At 38.5% G+C, this 21,940-nt stretch overlaps 1 protein-coding gene across 2 annotated transcripts in view; it reads left to right on the forward strand.

Moving 5' to 3' along the window:
* Nucleotides 1-21,940, forward strand: part of LAMA2 (laminin subunit alpha 2) — a 393,833-nt gene that overhangs the window by 320,095 nt on the left and 51,798 nt on the right. For both annotated transcript variants that reach the window (XM_068938256.1, XM_068938257.1), the window contains exons 41-45: nucleotides 2,192-2,294; nucleotides 13,544-13,660; nucleotides 16,661-16,843; nucleotides 19,603-19,757; nucleotides 21,452-21,595. In XM_068938256.1, the coding sequence (XP_068794357.1) occupies nucleotides 2,192-2,294; nucleotides 13,544-13,660; nucleotides 16,661-16,843; nucleotides 19,603-19,757; nucleotides 21,452-21,595 (702 nt within the window). The remainder of the gene's footprint in view (nucleotides 1-2,191; nucleotides 2,295-13,543; nucleotides 13,661-16,660; nucleotides 16,844-19,602; nucleotides 19,758-21,451; nucleotides 21,596-21,940) is intronic.

Here is a 21,940-nt window from a genome sequence, read left to right on the forward strand (position 1 = left end):
GGGTGTACCATTTTAGAAAACAATATCAAAGACCTTTGCTTGTCAGTCTTATTAAGTCATAAAGGGGTTCATCATGACCGATGCTTGCCACCAACACTCAAACTCATCTCATACAAAGTCAGAAAATGTTTGTGATTTTCATTATTGACTTCATCATAAGTAAACATAGCAAAGCTACAGGAAAAGCTAGCAAAAAAGTATACTTTACATTAGATGTTTTGATTAATCCTCTCAATCAGAATTATTTCAAAATAAATATTAAATAAATAAAGTTTTTAATCAGTACAGATTTATTTCTCTCTGTAAGGGCTTCTTAAATATTAAATTTATGAATTTATGCTGAAATCTGTTTCTGACATAATTGTCAGCCCAGACCCAATTATTCTACCTGATTTGATGAACTTCCTGTTTTTGCATTGCAAATTTAGCCTTGCCACTTCATTCTATCAAATCCAAACAGCTTTAATAGCTAGCCAAGCATGCCTAATGATTTGTTAATAATAATAACAATCATTATTTTTGATCCATGATCGCAGAGTGATCATTCCCTAAGTTCTAATGCTAAAGGGAAAAAGAATATAAAAGTATTATCTGATTTGACAGGTGCATCTGCCAACAAATCTGGCCAACCATTTGTCCTTCAGGAGCAGTCTTTTGTTTACCTGGATAGTCTTTTTTTCTGGTATTATATGTATTTTTCTATAAACAAAGTTACGTATATTAAGTAATAAAGATAAAATCTATAAAAAACTAATTTTGTTGAACTTTCAGGTATATAGTTCCTGTTGATTTTGAAAGGAATTTGTGTACATAGCATAATATTTTAAGTGAAACTGGAAATAAAGCAGCCATATGGGCCTTGCTTCATAAAATCACATAAGCCTGTGATGAAAGCTATGCATGCGTTCACATCCCATATGACTACAAGGAACCCTTGATAGCTATATCTCTGTGACGTGGCAACATGTGTCATGAGATATTCCTTTACAGAGGACTTGATTGTAAACTTTGAAAGTATCAAAGGATCCAAAGCATTCCCTAACTTTTTTTTTTTTTAAGGGAAAAAAAAAAAGCGAGAGCAATTCCAATATCTGATTTTTAACGTGTCACAGAGAAGCAACGCAGATTCAGTATTATGCAAAATACCACCTCTGGGCTTGCTCATTGTATAAATAATGAATATTAATAATAACTGTGTCACTTAATTGACACATAGTTAATTTTTGAGTATATGTATCTACACTAGAAAATGAAAAGTAGTCTTCTTAATTAATTCTTTCTTAATTACATACTAGTTACAATGCTATGACCCATGACTAATATAGAATGTTATCTGGCTGTCAAGAGTATTCTCAAAGAAATGTACTCAGTGTGATGTGTGACCTGAGTTCACTCCTACAAACTGAACAGTAAATGGTTCGGCACCTAGAGCTTATCTTATCAGCTGAAAATACTAATCTAATTTAGAAAAATAATTCTACTTCTTGATCACTCTCTGCAAGGAAGATAGAGGTGAATGTTTTCCAAAAAAAAGAAATCTTTAAATAGCATGATGAAGGATGGTTATTTAATAATAAAACTCTTTCAAATTAACTGCAGTTGCCCTTTCTTCTTTCTAAACTGTATTTCTTTTTTATCATCTTTTCTTTACTAACTTAGCAATTACAGTTTTTGAACAAAACCACAAAGACATCTCTGTTGTCTGCATTAGAATCTGGATCTTTAGGTAGAGTCTGGCTTCTAAATTGTAGTTGCTGTTGGGGAGAAATACTGTACTGTGTGATGTTCTGTCCATAGCTGCAGGAAGAAACCCACATGCTTAAGTTGCAATATCCTTTCTTTTCTCTCCCCCTCTCTCCCTCTCTGTCTCTTGACAAAGTTCTGCTCCTAGAGCCAAACCTATGTCTATTATGCTATAAACAGTTTCTCTTTTTTCCATCATTATTGCTATTTCAAAAGAGAACTCGCTCCCCATAAAAATAAAAGGAAATTAAGAAGAGACAGTTATTTTACTAGTCTCTTGTAGACCAATGTAACGACAATGGCATATGATTCACGTTGGTGTTCACTTAAAATTTAAGATGGCTGTTCACTTAGATCTTCTTCATGTATCTTTTCTGACTTAAGACTTGTTCGGAGTTAGCTGGAAAAATAATTTCCTGTATGTATGACACTGCTTGTTTGCCTGCAGACATCTGGTCCTGAAGGATCATTAAAGGATGGCTCCAAGGGCTCTCTTCAGAAAAGCTTCAGGGTCCTTAATGAAGCTAAGATGCTAGAAAATGATATCAAAGGTATGTACACTATATGGCATTTGTATACATTAAGTACAAGAAAAACATAGCAAGACTATTATAGCTCCAGTATGAAGAAACCATGTCAACAGAAAAAAAGTGTAATTCGTAATGTGTGTTTAAACTGAACAATGGGTCCATGAAAGAAAGTCTCATATTCTGGGTCCAGGCGTTATGGAGGGATACAGGTCTACTCTGTGTATTTCTTGGATACACAAGAAGGCTATGGAGGAGGGAGCCTTGGTGTTCTCTTGCTCACTACCGTGTCTGCTCTGCTATTGAGGGTGAGAGTAAGAGAGGTAGGGAGGAGAGAAGGATGGAAATAGGAGTTCTGGTTTACTAATTACTCTAACGGAAAATTGGTACAAAAGCCAGCCCAATGTTAAATTACTATTCTTGTTAATACAGAAGCAGGGTTTGCAAAGCCAGCCAGAGATGCGAAATCTCTTCAGGCTGCTTATGAGATTGTGCCAGAAAAAGGAAGCATGGGGAGGTGGGAGGGATGAAGATGTTTGCTAAAAAGGAGGTAATGGGAGGAAATTGCTGAGTCTTTTCTTGAAAAATGAAGCAAAAAGAAACATCTTTGGAGAAAAATGGGAAGTTTTCACCAAAATATATATAGTTGTTTCTCAGCTGTAAATATGTGGCTAAACATAACCCAAAGTACACAGCCTGTAGATTTCAGACAACATTTTGATTTCCTAGTGAAAAACTAAACATTTTTATTTTTCTGCACTTTCTGCAGAAGTTTCCACTTCATATATTTTCCACTCAGCACCCCCCCCCCCCGCCCAAGTTTTGACCAATGCCATTTGGTGAGATTTAACAGCTGATAATTCAGGTCAGGCTGTGTTCATAACCTATCTGAATATTTTCTCATCAGTAAATGAGTGTATTCTTGTTAATGTGTTTGTCATAGTCTGAGAAAGTAGCACACTAGTCAGTAAGAACACATACAAAGTCCTTCATGCTCACATGAATAACTAGAAGAGGAGCAGTTGCCTGGGCAGCAGTTCTCTAGAAAAAGGCTGAAGAGAGAGAGCATGGATCACATGCTAGGTAGCAGTAGGAAAGGCAGATGACACAGAGAAGCGCATAAATAGAAGTATGACTTACTAAAGATATGAAACAACCCTTCTACTCTGTTCATGGCTAATAGTGCTTTACCTAGATTACTGTCTGCAGTCCTGGGTGCTGCACTTCATGAAGGCTGTGATCATTTGCAGAGAGTCTGGAAGAAATCTTGAAGAATAACTGGAGGTCTAGGAGAGGAGGGGCAAGGCAAAAGATTGAAATAATTTAAGTTCCCATACGAAAAAGAGACGACTGAGTATTGTATACAGAATGTGGAAAAGGGGACAGGCCACTTGGGAGGAATAGAGGGGCGTTGTCAGAGTGTGCAGGGATGCGACAAGGAAGGCTAAGGCCCAGTTGGAATTAAATCTGGCAAGGGATGTCAAGGACAACAAGAAGGGGTTCTTCAAATACATCAACAGCAAAAGGAAGACTAGGGAAAACGTGGGCCCGCCGCTGAATGGGGCAGGTGCCCTGGTAACAAAGGATATAGAGAAGGCAGAGTTATTGAATGCTGCCTTTGCTTCCGTCTTCACTGCTAAGGCCAGCCCTCAGGAATTCCAGACCCTGGGGACAAGAGAGGAAGGCTGGAGAAAGGAAGACTCTCCCTTGGTTGAGGAGGATCGGGTTCGAGATCTTTTGTCCAAACTTGACATCCATAAATCCATGGGCCCCCAATGGGATGCACCCACGAGTGCTGAGGGAGCTGGCGGATGTTATCGCTAGGCCACTCTCCGTCCTCTTTGAAAGGTCCTGGAGATCAGGAGAGGTGCCTGAGGACTGGAAGAAAGCCAATGTCACCCCCATCTTCCAAAAGGGCGAGAAGGAGGAGCCAGGGAACTCCAGGCCTGTCAGCCTCACCTCCATCCCGGGAAAGGTGATGGAACAGCTCCTCCTGGAGGTCATCACTAAGCATGTGGAGGACAAGAAGGTGATCAGGAGTAGTCAGCATGGATTCACCCAAGGGAAATCATGCTTGACCAACCTGATAGCCTTCTCTGCTGGAATGACTGGCTGGGTAGATGAGGGCAGAGCAGCGGATGTTGTCTGCCTGGACTTGAGCAAGGCTTTGGACACTGTCTCCCATCACATCCTCCTAGGGAAACTCAGGAAGTGTGGGCTAGATGAGTGGAGGGTGAGGTGGCTTGAGAACTGGCTGGATGGCCGAGCTCAGAGGGTTGTGGTGAATGGCGCAGAGTCCAGTTGGAGGCCTGTGGCTAGTGGTGTCCCCCAGGGCTCAGTCCTGGGTCCAGTCTTGTTCAATATATTCCTCCATGACCTGGAGGAAGGGACAGAGTGCACCCTCAGCAAGTTTGCTGATGATACAGAACTGGGGGGAGAGGCTGACACACCAGAAGACTGTGCTGCCATTCAGAGGGAGCTGGAGAGGCTGGAGAGGTGGGCGGAGAGGAACCTCCTGAAGTTCAACCAAGGCAAGTGCAGGGTCCTGCACCTGGGGAGGAACAACTCTATGCAGCAGTCCAGGCTGGGGGTTGACCTGCTGGAAAGTAGCTCTGCCGAGAAGGACCTGGGAGTGCTGGTGGACAACAAGTTAAACATGAGCCAGCAGTGTGCCCTTGTGGCCAAGAAGGCCAATGGGATCCTGGGGTGCCTGAGGTGCACTCTGGTGTTGCCAGCAGGTGGAGGGAGGTGATCCTGCCCCTCTCCTCAGCCCTGGTGAGGCCTCACCTGGAGTACTGTGTCCAGTTCTGGGCTCTCCAGTACAAGAGAGACATGGCACTGCTGGAGAGAGTCCAGCGGAGGGCTACAAAGATGACTAAGGGACTGGAGCATCTCTCCTCTGAAGAAAGTCTGCAAGAGCTGGGCCTGTTCAGCCTGGAGAAGAGAAGATTGAGCGGCGATGTGATCAAACTATCCAAGTATCTGAAGGGAGGGTGTCAAAAGGATGGGGCCAGATTCTTGTGGTGCCCGGTGACAGGACAAGAGGCAACGGGAACACAGGACGTTCCATGTGAACGTGAGGAAAAACTTCTTCACTGTGAGGGTGACAGAGCATTGGAACAGGTTGCCCAGAGAGGTAGTGGAGTCTCCTTCGCTGGAGATATTCAAAACCCGTCTGGATGTGATCCTGGGCAATATGCTCTAGAGGTCCCTGCTTGAGCAGGGAGGTTGGACTAGATGATCTCCAGAGGTCCCTTCCAACCTCAACCATTCTGTGATTCTGTGAGTAGGGAGTTAATATTCTTGAACTATGTAAAGATATCTGCAAAGAGGAAGGGACTAACATATCTCCAACTGCACTGACATTGACCACATTAGGAAAATATTTCTAGTAATTCAAATACAGAAGTACTGAAATAAATTGCCTGAGATTAGAGGGTTTCGACCTTTGAAAATCTTTGAAAATGGGTTGGATACACATCAGTTAGGAATGACTGTTGGACTGAAGGAGAAAAATGATTTCTGGGTAGACATCTGTTCTAAGCCTGTGACTCGGTGATTGCTTGTGCTGTTGAACAATCTTGTAACCGAAAGCAGCGTGTTTCTTTTATCTTTATTTAGACAGATTGTTTTATAGGTCTTCTAAGAAAATACTTATTGCAGCACTAATGAAGCATCTGTTTATCAGTATGCAACAGTTCTATTCCGCAACAGTCTTGGAAAGGAACTGAAAAATATTTCGTTTGGACTAAACCTGAGAGGAAATAAGCACAATGCAATTATGCACTCTGAAGTAGGCCAATCTTCTGTTTCACACACTTTCCTTTGTGAAAAATGATGAACATTGATGCTTTAGTTGCTGGGTTTTTACATCTACCAAAACAACTTAAGGAGCGTATAGTGTTTGTGTCACTGGGTTAGTAAACAGAGAGAGAGGATCAGTTTATTGAGTCTTCCATACAACTACTTTTGAATGCCTGTCATCCAAATACTGGCCAACTTTTTCATTAGTCTAGATAAATTAAGTTTGAGTTGAAAACTTCATAGTTTTTTCCAATTTAGAAAAGGGAGGGGATTGCAGGGGACTATTTTGAAGTTTTGTTGTATATATTTTGAAAAGTGCGTGTCCAGTCACAGCAGTTTTTCAAAAATCTTTTCATACTAAATACATGATAGTTAATCTGATTCAGCTGGCTGAAGCTATTGTGTTAAATTAGGGTTAACCTGGCATTAAATACAAATTGGGAAAAGCTATAGCACTTGAAAACCTATGAGAGAAAACAAGGTATAGCACTTGAAAACCTGTGAGAGAAAACAGATCTAGGACTTGCAAGAGAAAAACAGGAGGGGAGGAAGACAACTATGCTGTGATTTTTTTTTTTTTTTGCTGATAAATTGCAAGCTCATCATGGGATCTGAAAATTGATCTTTTCTGTTGGTTTTCTACATCAGAACTAAAAAAAAATCACATGAAGTAAGTATTCTAGGATGAGATTTTAGCTGGCTATCATAAAGATGATGTCTGAAGCTTTTCTGTCATGCTGCAGTAGTTAAAAATAATTTTTATTATAAATAAGACAGATTTTGATAACAGATTCCAATCTGTCAGGTTTTAACATGTACAATTTCCATTGGCCTCCTGGGAGATGTATTACAAAAAACATACAGCGTGAAGGATGAGATCCATATAAAACTTAGAGTCATCTTTTGGCTCTTACTACACCTTCATTTCTTTTTGGCAGCCTTAGAATTTCAAGTATCAGAACTTGCTAACAAGTAGGAAATGGATATAATGTTTAATAAATTCATTAATTACTTTTCACTGTCTATACTTTTTGAAAGTTAAAAACATTTTATTATACCGTAGCAGCTCAGAGAAGAAATTGTATCTGAAGTAGCTGGTAAAACTTGGATGTACATTTAGATTATTCTTTACATAAAACTCTACTGTGATTCTTTACTGCAAGATTCAATACAGACTTAGGGCTGGAGGGGCAAATTACAGCAAATATGTCACAGAAAATCACAAAACTACTAGGGAAGGCTAGTGTGTAATTTACGTAGCATGGCTGAAGCAGAAAGAATAGGGATACTATTCGTGCCCCTTACTGGAAGGCAACCTCCTCCTGCTTCCCCTGGCTAGCGTAGAGGAGATGCCTAAAAAGGCAGCGCTACCTCTTCCTCGCTGCTGCCTGCCACTGAAGAGAGTATGTGCTGCAGAACACATGCCCGTGACTGTATGTACTCCCTCAATAGTTACACTGGAATAGTTGTATGCTCCATTAGAGCACGAGACTGCCCAGGTTAACCCTGAAAAAGAGGTGGTGATAGAATCTCGATGGGACGTTACGGAACAGATTTTTGAAAAACGTGCATTATTCTCACATTTTACTCCAGCCAGAATTTGAATTAATATTCGTTTCATAATTCAGTGGTGAAGGTCCAAACGTTCTGAAGGTTCGTAGAGCAATCCTAATGCAAGCGGGGAGTAATGCTTAAAATGCACATACTAAATTTTGGTCTATGTTCCTGCTCCATTCTGAAGGTTAATGAGATGGGGTATTCTTAATGTTCTCTGATATGATTCAGATTAAAAGTGCTTCACGTAGATAAACGTTCTGAACTCTTCATTGTCTGCCTTTTGTAGCTGATGAAATATGGCCACACTTCACAGCTTGACCCGCATAGATCAGTTAATGTTGTGCCTGGAATACAGATATGGAAGAATAAAACGCAATGAGAGATTTCTTTTTTCCCCACCCTGCTTTTGGTCCAAAGTGGTAGCGTTGCCAGTATTCTGAGTATGCCAGTATTATCCTTTTTGGATGTCTTGGTGTTTCCATGATAGAAAGTGAGAGTCGAGCGTAAAACTAATAGAGTGATATTTTCTTACAATTCTTATAAAGCCACAGTTTTCAGAGTATCTGCTGGAAATGAAGAAGTGAAGGATGGATGATGGGCACTCTGTAGAGATCTGGTAGACAGAAGTGATCGCTTAAAATTTCTCTCTCTGCACTACAGGTAGTACATTAGTTAAAGTAATGAAAACCTGTAAACCATTTGAGTAATATATCCTCCAGAAATCCAGGCTGGGCTGTGATGGAGGTGGGAATGTCTTCATGCTACGTTATGACATTCCCCTGATTTGTGGCCAATTACAGTAGTTATAAAACAGCTGTTAATCAAGAAAATGCCACCAAAAACTGCTGAAACAGTCCTTACAAAGCAAAGCTTCTGACAGAAGCTATTGAAGTGGAGATTTAGTCATTTCTCTCTCTATGGGGCTAGGGGTTAGAAGGAATAACCCTGGTGGGAGAAGCACAGTCTAAATGTAGTGCTTTGGCTAAGAAGGAGTTTTGAAATTTTGGCTACAAATGACTGAATGCTGCCTGCCAGATTCATTCTCTCTGTGCCTTAAGGGATTTTCAGTTTGCCAGGAGCAATTTCTCTACCTTACAATTTTGAATTTACTGTTTTAAAAATATACTTGCCCCAGTGCCAATTTGAGACTATATACAGGCTTTGTCAAAACTGATCAAATAAAAGGAAAAATAAGATGTATAAATTCCTCTTCGGCTGGAGACTGGTGTGAGGTGGCTACAGAAATTCAGATCACGTCATGTCTTTTTGCCTTAGAATTGACAACTTGAGGAGGAGTTGTCTTGTCTGACAACAAGTGAACATTTTTAGCTAAAATATTTTCCAGCTGACAGGTGCAGCTGAATCCCTTGTTTGTGTATTGTCCCCTGCTTTGGATTTTAGCTGACCTGGCACATTGCATTTGGCAAATTATTGCATTAGTTTTGTGACTGACATAATCTTTGTACAGGAGCTACAGTCAGTGTAGAAAACAGTTTTTTTTTAAAAAAGCTGACCATCATAGGCTGCATTTCTCTAGTTACATCTCTTTCCTCGGTTTATTCCTGCTGCCAATTTCTAAGGTTTTGCTTGTCCTGGGGATAAAAAACTAGCTTGGCACCCATCGTCCTCTTTATAGGATGAGATTACAGGGTGCAGGAATTCTATTTGTAAGAAGCAAAACAAACATAACAGAGATGTGTGCATCTCTGCCAGTTCATTTGTGCAGCATCCAGCCAATGAAACCAACTGGGTAGGCTCTTTCTTGATAGATTTACACCTTTCTTTCCTATTTTTGAGGAACATGCATTGAGTAGCATGGCCTTATGATATCTTTCTGGATAGTTTCCTTTGGAAATCTGCATTTGATCATACTATCAGAAGACGTCTGTGTCCACTAGCATTGTAATGGTGGCACATCATCAGTAATTAACAAGTGCCCCATGTGTATGTGATCTGAAGAGGTGTAAATAGTCTCTTATTTAAAAAAAAAAAAAAAAAAAAGAGAGAAATACATCACTGTGTATAGCTAAGTAAGTTCTTAATGAAGCATATAGACTTATTTCTGTTTGTTCACTCTGAGGAAAAAGGGGCAGCACTTTATTCTAGAATGCTGTATTTAACCATGGAAATATAAACAAAAATTGAAAATATTTGTTCATGTTAACAGAGCCAGAAAGCATAAAGGCCCATACCTGCAAAGTTATTCATAATCCTGCTTAATCTTTAGGGTTTAATTTCAATGCTGCATAAATAATTTTGCTGATCTGATCAATAAACACATTGACTGGCATCCTGTGCTGTCTCCATGCGGAGGTAGTCAAGTGGAAACATGACTCAGAGAGATTTTGCAGGGTATTCCTCGACCTGCCCTTTAAAGGGAATTGACAGTGCCTGGCACTCTTCAGTGCTGACCCACTAACCTCTTCCATGCCAGATTAGTTATGTAGTCTGGAAAAACTTAGACTGTAGCTGCCGGTATTTTATCTAGCCTCAATGATTTACTGGAGGATCTCAGGCCTTTGACTCATGGCTCCAGTATTCTTTATAAATGCTAATAATTAAAGGAGGGAGAAAACCTGAAAAAGAAATTAATTCAATTTACAATTCATGCACAAAATTAGCTCAAGCTTAGCAAGGAAGCTGTCTGGATAAGTTGGAGTAGGACAATTTACTCCAGAATATAACTTCATGTTGTTATCACGAGGCAAAATGAACAATTTCCTTGAAAAAGGAGCACTGGGTTTAGCAGCAACTCACATCCCTTTGTGTAAAAGCCTCCCTCAGGGCATTTATTTATGGTTGTACTATTCTACTATTTTAAAAACCACAATTTAAATGAATTTGAGGAATTAGAAGAAAAAAAAATCAAACGGATGGAGTCTGAATATTTAAATTCAGGAGTTCCAGGGGAAATTCACTTATTAAAATTCATAAAAATTAGTCTGCTGATATGGTTACAAAGCTGAAAAGAGAAATCTGGAAATGTGATTCTTCAGAAATATAAAATGGGGAATAGTTAGCATAATGTTGGATCTGGCAGAGTAAAGAGGATAAAAATAGATAATTTAAGATTGTGCAATAAAGTTACTACAAACACCACCTGAAATGAATCAAATATGTCAGAATTATTAACACACTTTATAAACACTAACATTCCAAAAAGGCACCAGGGACACCACGGCAGACTGTAATTTCAAAATTAAATGGAGCAAATTAAAACAAGGTTGTCAGTAGTACTTAACAAGAAATGAACTCAGCTGTAGTCTCAGACCATTTAAGACCAGAATCTCATATGTTCATTCTAGTTTAACAACATCACATTACCAGTAGCTCCGTTCATCAGTGGAATCAAAACCTGTCATTTAAAAATAGAAGGCACTTTTGAAGAGAAGTGAAGAATCTAGTATGAATTAAAAGATCACCCAACTTTATTCTAGTGTTAGCTGTGCCTCTTACAGTTCTGTGGGGCATTTTGCAGAAGTGAAAGCTTACCTCCAGGCACTCAAGGAGTCCTGGGTCACTCTAGTTTAAGCAAAGTAAATGGATCCTTTTCTGAATGATATTTCAAACTCAAAATTTGAGTCATTTAAGTTCCATCCACTATTTCTCTGTCATATATGTATAGACAGTCTCAGTTCTGTAGTATCGAAAGATATCTACATGCAGTTTGAAGGCACTTTACAAGATCCAATGGTAACTGGAAATAACGTGCAAGATGTCACAATCTTGCTTTAGCCAGCTCCTTATTCTTATCATTTTCTTCCTTTGGAATAAAGGCTACTACTGCCATTTCCCCTTATGACTGATCTTTTTCTTCTGCCCTCCTCTAAATATTACTTCTTTTGTCCAAACTGAAATGGCAGCATGCATCTCTCTTGCTTGCTCTCTTTTTTTCCAATTAAAAAAAATATATCTTTTAAAAGTCATTCACTCTCTGATGCCAACTTTTATATTTGCTAATAAATCAAATAGAAGTACAATTTTTAAAAGTTCTTAGTTTATATCTGTTAATGCATTACAGTAATTGGCTTATCAATGAAAGACAATTATTCTGCTGTGGTTCACGCACATGTGAATCAATGCATAGGGTACGTGATTCACCCAAAATATTGAGCCATATAAGTTATATGAGGTTATCAGATTTAGGAATTGGGAAGTCCAGATATGTTAGCACAGTTGAACTAAAGAATTTGCTTCTTCAGATAATCTGGTTTTGTGATAGCGATCAATTAGGCAGTTAGAAGATCTGAAAGAAAGACCGGAAAGAAAGAGTTGTAAGTGGTGTTATAGTCTTAGAAAATTTAGTTAATGATTTCTTGTGAGTAATACGCATTTTATTTGTTTTTGCTAATGGCAAACTGTGCCTCTGCTTTTTGCAGATCTCGTTTTAGGAAATTTAATTTTTTTTATAATTTGTGGAACTTGAACTACTCCCTGAAAATTTACATTCCTCTATCTTGAGAAAATATATTCTTCTAAAAATACTTTTGGAATTAAGTCAGTGAAAAAAGAAAAAGTAATTAAATTTGTATCAATTTCTCATTTTAATCCGTCCTTGTGTTTAGTCTCTCACAAAAAGATTACAACCCTGATGCTGTTGGAGATGCTGTAGTAAAAATGATACGTTTAATCATTGTCCCTGAATGAAAAAAGATGCTTTCTGTTTTTCACAAGTGTGTGACCGTACTTCACCGAGAAACCTCCTCTGCAGTATATATTCCTGCCCCAGTACCTATTTGGATACATGTTCAAACACGAGGTGTTTAGTTTCAGTAAACTATCACATATTTGATGGTCACCGTCATCGTTTTTATCACAAACCTCTTTTCTACAGATTATTCTCCACCTCCCGCTAGCAAGCTCAGTGATGCTGAATAAGTTTCCCAATAGGGTGTGCCTCCAAGCTTAGAAACTACCAGTTTTCTTTTCCAAGGAGTTCCATATTGGTATGAAAAAATGATGAAAAACACCACCCCAAATAGTCATTTTTAGTAACTAACTAGCATTTTATTTGCCAGACTTCATTTCTGACTTTTGAAATACGTCTGTTTAAATAGTCATAAAGCTTAGCTGAAACCTCACTTTTGAAATTTTGAAAATCATTGCTATGCTTTTGCTGTTCTAAAAAGACCCGTAATTCTTATTCGAAGTAATTGGTGAAGAATATTAACTTCTCCATGAAAGATAAGGTCAGTAATGTACTGAATATAACACAACTGTTCTGTTAATTTGTACTAATTTTTAAGTTTAAACAAATTTCTGACATTTTTATCTACAAGGAATGTTTTTTCTGTGGCAAAAAAGTTAGTGTGTTTATTTCATAATAACTTGTTGTTAGCGTGGGCTGCTCGTACTGATCACCAAAGCTAGTGTGATTTCATGCCTTTGAGAAAATCCAGTGAGAACTGGGCCTTGGGCATTCTGCTCAGGACAGTAAGCTGACCCAATCCGTCTTGCCTCTTTCCCCATGATCTTCAAATCATTTATTCTAAGCAATGCCCTAAAGAAGAAAATTTGAGTGGCAATTTAATCTAGGAATCAAGGCTTGACTAAATATCATGCTGCTTCAATCTATTGCTGGGTCATTATGTGAATTTGGGTAAATCATTCCACCCGTGATTGTCATTCTTCCTTTTCTCTGTAATCCTTAATAAAATCCTGGACGAATATACAACAGTACGAGGAACTCAAGCATTTAGATACCAAGGAAGTAGGGAAATTAAACAGAAAAAGATTATCTGTGAGCCCTACAACTATTCTTACTGGAGTTTCTCATTTACACGATATAGTATGTTGATGCAAAATGGCTTGCTTATGGTCAACCTCATTATTTTGCCTTTCAAATTCTGTGTGTAAAGAAAGGATACAGGAAACAAAGAGTTAAAGTTTCTGTTTATGCGCACTCTCGACAGAAAATGGGGATAACCTGGACAGCATGCAGAACAGATTGAAAGATGCTGATGAGAAGAATTGCGTTCTCCTGCGAGCTTTGAATGATACCTTTGGAAAGCTGTCAGCCATTCCGAATGGTAAGCGGAAAAAGAGCTCAAACATTTGACTCATCCCTGCCCTGTTTTTTCATTCCGTGTCACTTAACATCTGCCTGAGTAATCTTTGTCTGTGTCCACATTGTGTCTGCTTCGACCATTGGCTATTATATTAAGATGAAGATATGTTAGAGAGAACTGAACTGAAAACGGATGCCTGATAACGATTTGTATTTTGGCATGGTAAAAGATGCCATGTTTTTTAATTTGCAAAAGGTTGGTTTCAGGAAGAAAAGAATGATATCAGGAATTATGATGCATTGTGAGACAGGTAATCTTTTCTTTATGCCAGAAAAACCTTTTTATGAAACTACTGTTTTAATGAACTGTGCTTTTTATAGTGATCCAAAGCCAAGATCGTTTAACCCAAGAAAAAGAAAGACCTATTGGCTTTACAGGCAAAGCAAGATGAACTTTCCTGTATTTGTCTTACTTGTCTGCCATACTCTCAGTCATTTATGCTACAGTATCATATAGTGTCATTACTTGGTGTTGTATGTCTTATTTGGAGTGCAGGTTGCTTAGAACTGGAACAGGCTTTCTTCAAACCTGTAGTGCTGTGCACACAGGTGTATACTGTAAAACAAAACAAAAAAAGTGGTATTCATTATCATCCCAGAGTGCTGGGGTGTTAGCTGCTTTGTGTTGTGATAGTGATAGGGAGCTACAATGCAACTTTATTGAATATTTCTAACTAATGGACAGTGATAAACAGAATGTTTGTTTTTAGAAAATGAGAAGCTTTACGCTTTCTTTATCAATGTAATTTGCTATGACTTTTCTCTCTAAGGAGCACTTTATTATGATGAACTGAAAATATGCCTTAACAAATGTCTCTAAAGAAAATCTATATTCCGTCGCTTCTGTGGTTGTCTGGAAGATCCAGACTGCAAGTTAAAAAAGCTTGACATGAAAAACAACTTACTGTTCATCATCTTGCATATTTTTGTGGCTTTAAGATTCCAGATAACTTAAAAAAATATTTAAGATGTGGAGATCCTTGAAATCACTCATTCATGAGCTTTTGTTTTAATTCATTATGCTCATCTTATGCCACTTTCTGGTTTTTGGCCACAGGTGTTGACATGAATGTTCTCTTCTTGAGCAGATAGATGCGTCAGTCAAACAAAATGGACCTCTGAGGCCAGCTGGCCTTTGGACACAGAATGCTAAATGTGAAGCAAGTAAAAAGGAATATATGAAATAAGCAACCATTAACAATGTAATAAAGTTTTGTCAGATTAGAGTTACAGGGTGCTTATTCTTGGGACAAGGACACTCAGATACACGAGCGGATGTGTATTAAGAATAAAATCTAGAGCTAATAAATGGCAAGGATAAGAAAATGTAGTGAACTAGTTATCAAACAGGGAAATAACCAATGAGGATGGGGAAAGAAAGTGACCTTCACATATATCTTGTTCTTCAAGGATTCGAGAAAGTAGAGAGCAGTTAAGACTCATAATTCTTCTGTGAATGCTGCAATAATAGCCGAATAAAATGAGAAAAAATTAAAAAGTGAGGGAGAGGAATAGATCACCTTAGGACAAGGACCCATGTGTTCAAGGATGGGCATACATTATAGGTGTGACTGAAAATAAGTAAAAGGTGTGCAGGGAAGTAACATAGTCACTCCAACTTATACCGTGCTGGAAAGGTTGCGTGGCCTGTCATAACGGCCTGGTAAAGAGATACGTAGGTATGATGAAAAAAGAAAGTGGAAAGAGGCAATCCGAGCTCTCTGTTCTTTCACTTGTCAGTACTGATGATGATAATGGCTTATTAAAGGTTCAGTTGTACTTTCAAGGTGCTACTGTGTTTTGGGGACTTTTCAGAAAGGGTGGAGTTGTTTGAAGCACAGGTATATATCTTCTCTCAAGAAGATAAGTAAAGGTCACAGTCTCTAAAATTCTTATGTAACTGAGAGTCACACGGATACCTTGGAGAACACAGGAGGAAAAGAAGTTCCAAGAGTAGTTTCATAGCTTCACGGGTAGCACATGGTAAAAAGAGGTTCCTGGAGGTCCCACAGCTCCAGTCTGGTCTGGTGAAGGCATGGGAGTTCACATGGTTTCCTTTGCAAGCTGGTGTGTCCACCCTAACAATTTCTGCGTCCTCCCATCTGTGGGAATTCAGAATATTTGGAAGCCCCCAGCCCAGCGCAGCCCAATGCTGCTGGATCATCATGTGATGTAATCCCAGCATGGCAACTGCACTTACACTGCTCAAGAGCTGTGTGTTGCTCAAGAAATATAAGTTTTAAAGCTGCCTGATTTACTAATGCATGATTCAAATAAATATCTATTCAAATACCTAGGAGTCTGTTTTATGTAGGATCAAAAACGTTAGACTTTGAATGTGTTCACCCCAAAGAATGAAGTTTTTTCCATTTTGCAGACAGAGAGCTGAGGCAGCATGAGACTAATTGTTTTACTCAGGGTCACCAAGGATGTCTACAGATGAATGTGATTAACTCATTCAGTGGACCCGCAGTCTCCTGATTCGCAGGATTATTTGTTCTAGTCTTCTGTTGGTGACAATTTCAGCTGAAACACATGGAACATAGTGTTAGATTTCTGTACTTTGTACATCAGAACATTGAAAGGGCTATGTCTATTATAAATATCAAATATTATCTCTGCATGAGAGGCTAACCATGGAGTCAATAACAACAGCAACAGAACTGCACAAAAACTTATCCAGTAAAAATAATTTGACCTTTACCTACAATTGAAGCTGTAGAGACTGTCTTTTTCTCTTCTCTGGATTTGTTTGTTGTCTCAGAAAAGACATAAGGGGTCAGATTCTGCAGTCCAGGCTTACAATTAATAATGTGTTGCTACATGTGAAGTAGGAGCTCTCAGAGAGTAAGAAACTGCACAAGTAAAGATGGTAGCATTCTGGCCCAAATATATTCTTGGTACGTGTGAGCACAACGTCAGTGTTCTAGAGAGTCGTTTCATTATCCTTTCCTTCCTACAGATACAGCTATAAAGGTGCAGGCAGCTAAGGACAAAGCAAGACAAGCCACTAATACTGCAAATGATGTCCTGGCCCAGATTAAAGACCTCAACCAAAATCTCCTTGGCTTGAGAAACAACTACAGTAAACTTGCAGATGATGTAGCAAAAACAAATGCTGTTGTGAAGGATCCTGTCAAGAACAGTAAGTCTTTTGGGTTTTGTTTTTTTTTTTTAAATCTGATCACCTCCAAAGAAACAGAGATACTCCAGAACTTCACTTGCATAGAATTCCTATGGTATGTTGGGGTAAAAGGAATCTCTTAAGGACTGCTGCTAGTAGTAGGAAAAAAAGGCTAGTATCAGCAGGATGAACATGAAGTGGTTATATTTCTTTCACAGACTACTCTTTAAAGTAGTTAGGTAGCTGAATAACCAAAGAATTGGCTTTTGACTGACAATTCACCACTCGAATCGTGGAAATAACCCTAACCCTACCTTCAGTCAAATAATCAGTTCTCAGAGAAATCCTGGCTTTCTTTCATGGGAGTTTCTGTTTTTGATAGAACACAGAAGGCATTTGAGAAGAGAGAGAATAAAAAAGAGATTCCAGGGAAACGTTTTGTATGCTCTTTATTTTGCAGTGAATCCTGTTATCAAATGTGACAATTGCTTTAGCTTTTTCCCTTTGGTTATGATGGAGAAATCTGTATTCTAAATTACAGCACATTTTATAGTAGAATCACAGCATATAAGAGTATAGTAGTGTACAGCCACGGCTGACTGCAAAACCAGAGTGCCTTTACAAAAGTACTAAACAACTAATTCCTCAGCTGGTCTGGGCTCCCCAGATTTGTGGTCAGCTTGACAGAGCTAGGCACCTAAAAACATCAGTTTAGAAGGGTGTCAGTCTGATGCTATGGACAAACGTGCCCCTTACAGTTGCAGCTGTGCCAGGGAACGAAGTTAATCCCAGTAGCAGTTTGTCGCTTTCTTCCTATTGGAAGTTACCGATCCCTCATCCACTGAGATACGAGTGAGCTCCAGGCATAATCCGCACTAGTCAGACTGACCCACATTAGTTTAGACAATTTAAAAAGTAGGTATTGATTTAAAACAGTTTGGTTAGATTACACCATGTTAGGGAACAAGCAGATCTTCAAGGCAGATGTGCCAGGATATTGGCAGGATAGTGATAAACAACTGGGAGGTGGCCTAAAAGCAGTCGTTTCTTCCATTGGTGCAGCTGGTATGGCATAGGTCATCTGTCCCAGGCCAAATACGCTAAGGCTATATGTACGTTAGCATTTTAATTCAGATCAGGAGTGAAATTTTGAGGTGAATCTCTTGATTGTCCTCGGTTTGCGTGATCTAAGGAGTGGTCTCAAAACTTGCCAACTCTATTCATGTCAGATGAAGCTAAACTGGAAGATGCTTTCCAGAAATACACCTACCATTCTCCAGCTGCCGATGGATTACAGGATCAAATTAGAGCAAATACGAAGTAAATCATCCAAAACATATATAGTGTGGATGTTAGCCCCGCAGCACTGCATGCTAAAGTAGATAGCCTCTCCTGTATGCTAAAATTCAGGCTCTGAATTCTCATTATGCAGATGGGCAATATATAAAAGATAACAAGTGTTTCTAGACTAATCCTGACCCTTAAATTACTTTATATTTTTGTCTAGGCCGTTAAAACATTTTCTTATGTTACCTTCTCTTTCTTCTCTTTCCCTTGTCTCCATGTCTTGCCTGCAGAAATCAGTACGTATCTTTCCTTTCTTGCTTCTTGTATTGTGCCTTTTCTATTAAGTGATGATTCACTGTTTACTGTCAAAGCTTCTGCATGGTGCTCCATGTTTCTCATTCATCCGAATAGGTAAATAGTTACTTTTAGAAGCCTGAAAAAGTGGAACTGGTGATTCAGTGAAATTGTGAAAGGCTGTAACTAAAGGAATATCTGTCACATCAAAGTTTGGGAGAAAAAGTGGCTTGGTGACTATGAAATCCTAAGAAACCTCTTGGAGGTTTGGTATCAGTGTCTGGGTTAGTATCCAAAAACTAGATGTCCAAACAGTCATGCTTTATGCAACAATAATGCAATTTTTTTTTCGTTCTGTCTATATGGTAAACTACTGGTTTGTTCCTTTCATAGTCATCACAAACCATACCCTCATGCTAACCAAGTGTTGCACTCCTTAGATCCACTCATGAGTTGTCAGAGAGAGGGGATAGTTCACTGCTTGTACGCTGAAATGCAATAACGGTCATTTGAATCTTAAAGAAAAAGAGAGAAAATCTTCTTGTGAAATGATGAAGTTCACCTGAAAAAAGAAAATATTTGCAGTTTCCTGCTGCTTTTTTTACAGCTTTCGTTAGCACTTACATAATTTTAAACTTTTGATCAGAATAAAACCTTTTTCTGGTTGTGACCATTATAACTAATTAAAGAATTATAGCCATCTAACCTTTTTGCAGAAATTACTAATGGACACTAACTGGTTTTTGTTAATCTAACATATTTCTTCAAAACCGGAGTAAAAAAAAAAGAAGGTAAATACTTTGTAGATGCATTTTACTATAGCAAATGCTTTTCATCAGTATCATCCTATGCTCTAGGTGACCCTGCTTGAACAGGGAGGTTGGACTAGATCATCTCCAGAGGTCCCTTCCAACCTAAACGATTCTGTGATTCTGTGATCCTGTCCTGAAGCATTGTTACTCCTTCAAAATCCTCCTTTAACACCATTTTTGCTATTACTGCTACTTTAAATTGTTTTAAAATATTCAGAAATTCTTTTATTCCGTTCAGTTAGCTTCCTGGTGTGTGTATATCTCTCAGCAGCATATACAATTGCTTAAGTATTGTGTATGCAGGATTCTTATGAATTTTATTAGTGCTATCTATCATCACTTTCTGATACCCTTCTCTATTACTCTACCTTATTCTTTCTCACAAAGTTGCTGATGCTGATTCCAGTATTAAGAGCCTAGAAAAGGAAGCAGATCGCCTACTAGATAAACTCAAGCCAATTAAAGAACTTCAGGACAACTTAGGGAAAAACATTTCTCAGATAAAAGAACTGATAAACCAAGCTCGGAAGCAAGCCAATTCGGTAAGCCCTCCTTTCTCAGTAGGATGACCTTATGAGTATTGGTGCGATTCTCTTTTCTACTTTTCTGTTTCTTTTCCTTGAGGTGAATCCCTGCTAATTCTAAACATGTGTAAAGGGAGCAAAGAGTGGAATATAACTTCTCAGAAAAACAGAGAATATTCTGATGATTTTCTCTCTGTATCTTGTTTCTTCATTTAAAATGTGCCCTTGTTAAATCAATAATATCTGTAGGAATATATATGGAAAAGTTATTATTTAAGAAGTATTATGGAATACAGCAGAAGAGTCAAAAAGATATATCCATCATTGATTATTTGTGGATACGAAAGTGTATTTTCTTCCTCAGCACTGATACTAATTGCCTGACTTCATAGAACTTGCATTACCTGAGAATGCCGTGGACCATCTCAAACTCGCTTAAAAATCCTAAGTGTATTTGCTTTTCCCATGTCCTTGATTTTCTTTGTCCACTAGCAGTTCTGAGGACTCAAATTTGGGTTAGAGTGCATTTTCTGGCCTGATTATTCAGAATTACTCAGCTATATTCTAACGTCAGGAATCAGTTGGTAGATAGTAGTGTTATTCAGCTTGTGACCCAATGCAACAAGGGAAGTTACTAAAAAAATTCTTAAGGATGGTACTTAAGGAAACTTCCTGTATAACATACATGAAATTCCCACAGAGAAAATACATCTGTTGATAAAAACATCTGCAGACTAATAGGCTCACAGGAAGGAAGTATATTCCATGTTTTCAGTGAAATTTGCTCAAGATGGAAAGACATGTTGCAGTGATGATGTTTGTAGTTTTCTTGCTACATTGCATCATCTGTCTTTTGAAGTACTTAACTGCCCAGCATTTCTGAGATAGGTAAATACTGTATTTGGTCATATAATGGGTCTCCTTTTTGTCAAAGTTGGTCCTAAAAGCATGAGGTGATATCCTTATGTACATCTACTCTAGTAAGACAAACGTGTCTAGCTGGAATTGAGATACCCTTGTACTGTCACTGTGCCTATGCTGGCATTGTGAAAGCAAGCAGTATACTGTTTTTATCTATGCTCAGAGCCTGAGGAAACTAGCACATATGTCAAAATGCGTATGTCACTCAGCTGTGAAAATGAAAGCTACTTATGAATACCAACTCCATTAGAGGCCAATTCAAAGCAGTATGCAGTGATAGACACAACTGTTGGTTTAAGAATGTTAAAAGGTGTCTTAAAATGGCCTAATCAAAGAAATTACATAGAAGAAAATAGATCATCTTATCTAAAAAGAAAGGCTATGATTCATCCTGCATACACTACGCTACGTACACTACAACACTGCAAAACGTTCTTGCTGCATATTCTACTTCTAGACTCGCTCTATTGCCAGAATTCCATTGCTGCTTTTGTTATAGCAGTGTATCTTCCAGCTATTTTTAATCCATACAGTTCCGCCTTTCAAATCAGGATGCCAGAGAGAGTTTTCAGTGCCTTTTAATTAAAATACAAGAGACAATCCCAGTAAGAAAGAAAATTCCCTTTCTACCTCCTGCATGCTTAATCACAGGCAACTTCCTTGTACATGTGACACAGAAACGGGAAGGGCAAAAAAAGTGTAATATTCTTACAGTTATTTTGAAGCATCTAAAGTCATTTATGGAACAATAAGGAGTAAACTGACTGCATTCTGATTTGCCTTTTTTGAAGATCAAAGTGTCCGTGTCCTCTGGAGGCAACTGTATTCGCACATACCGACCGGAAATAAAGAAAGGAACATACAACACCGTCATTGTAAACGTGAAGACTGTAGTTGCTGACAATTTGCTTTTTTACCTTGGAAGCGCCAAGTTTGTAAGTCTGCCTCCTCCTTTCGGTGTCAGGGTTGCTCAATCAATCAGATTGGATTATTGACAAACAAAGAAGATAAAGCCTTTTTTTTCCCCCCCGATAGAAACTTCAAAGCAATAGTAGAAGGCCTAAGACAGTATATATCTAGTTTATCTTTTATATTAATATAGGGACTTTTAAAATATGACTGGCAAATATTTTAATTTTAGCAGAGATCAAACCTGAGGCTTCTACATGAACTACATTGGAGCTTTAAAATTCACAGCACAACCAGAGTAATTTTTGCTTTGCTTGTGGGTTTTCCCTTGGGCATGAAGTAGCTAATCATCTTGGATCTGTCAAAGTTCC

Source organism: Struthio camelus, chromosome 3 (assembly GCF_040807025.1).
Source record: "Struthio camelus isolate bStrCam1 chromosome 3, bStrCam1.hap1, whole genome shotgun sequence".
Taxonomy (NCBI): Eukaryota; Metazoa; Chordata; class Aves; order Struthioniformes; family Struthionidae; genus Struthio; species Struthio camelus.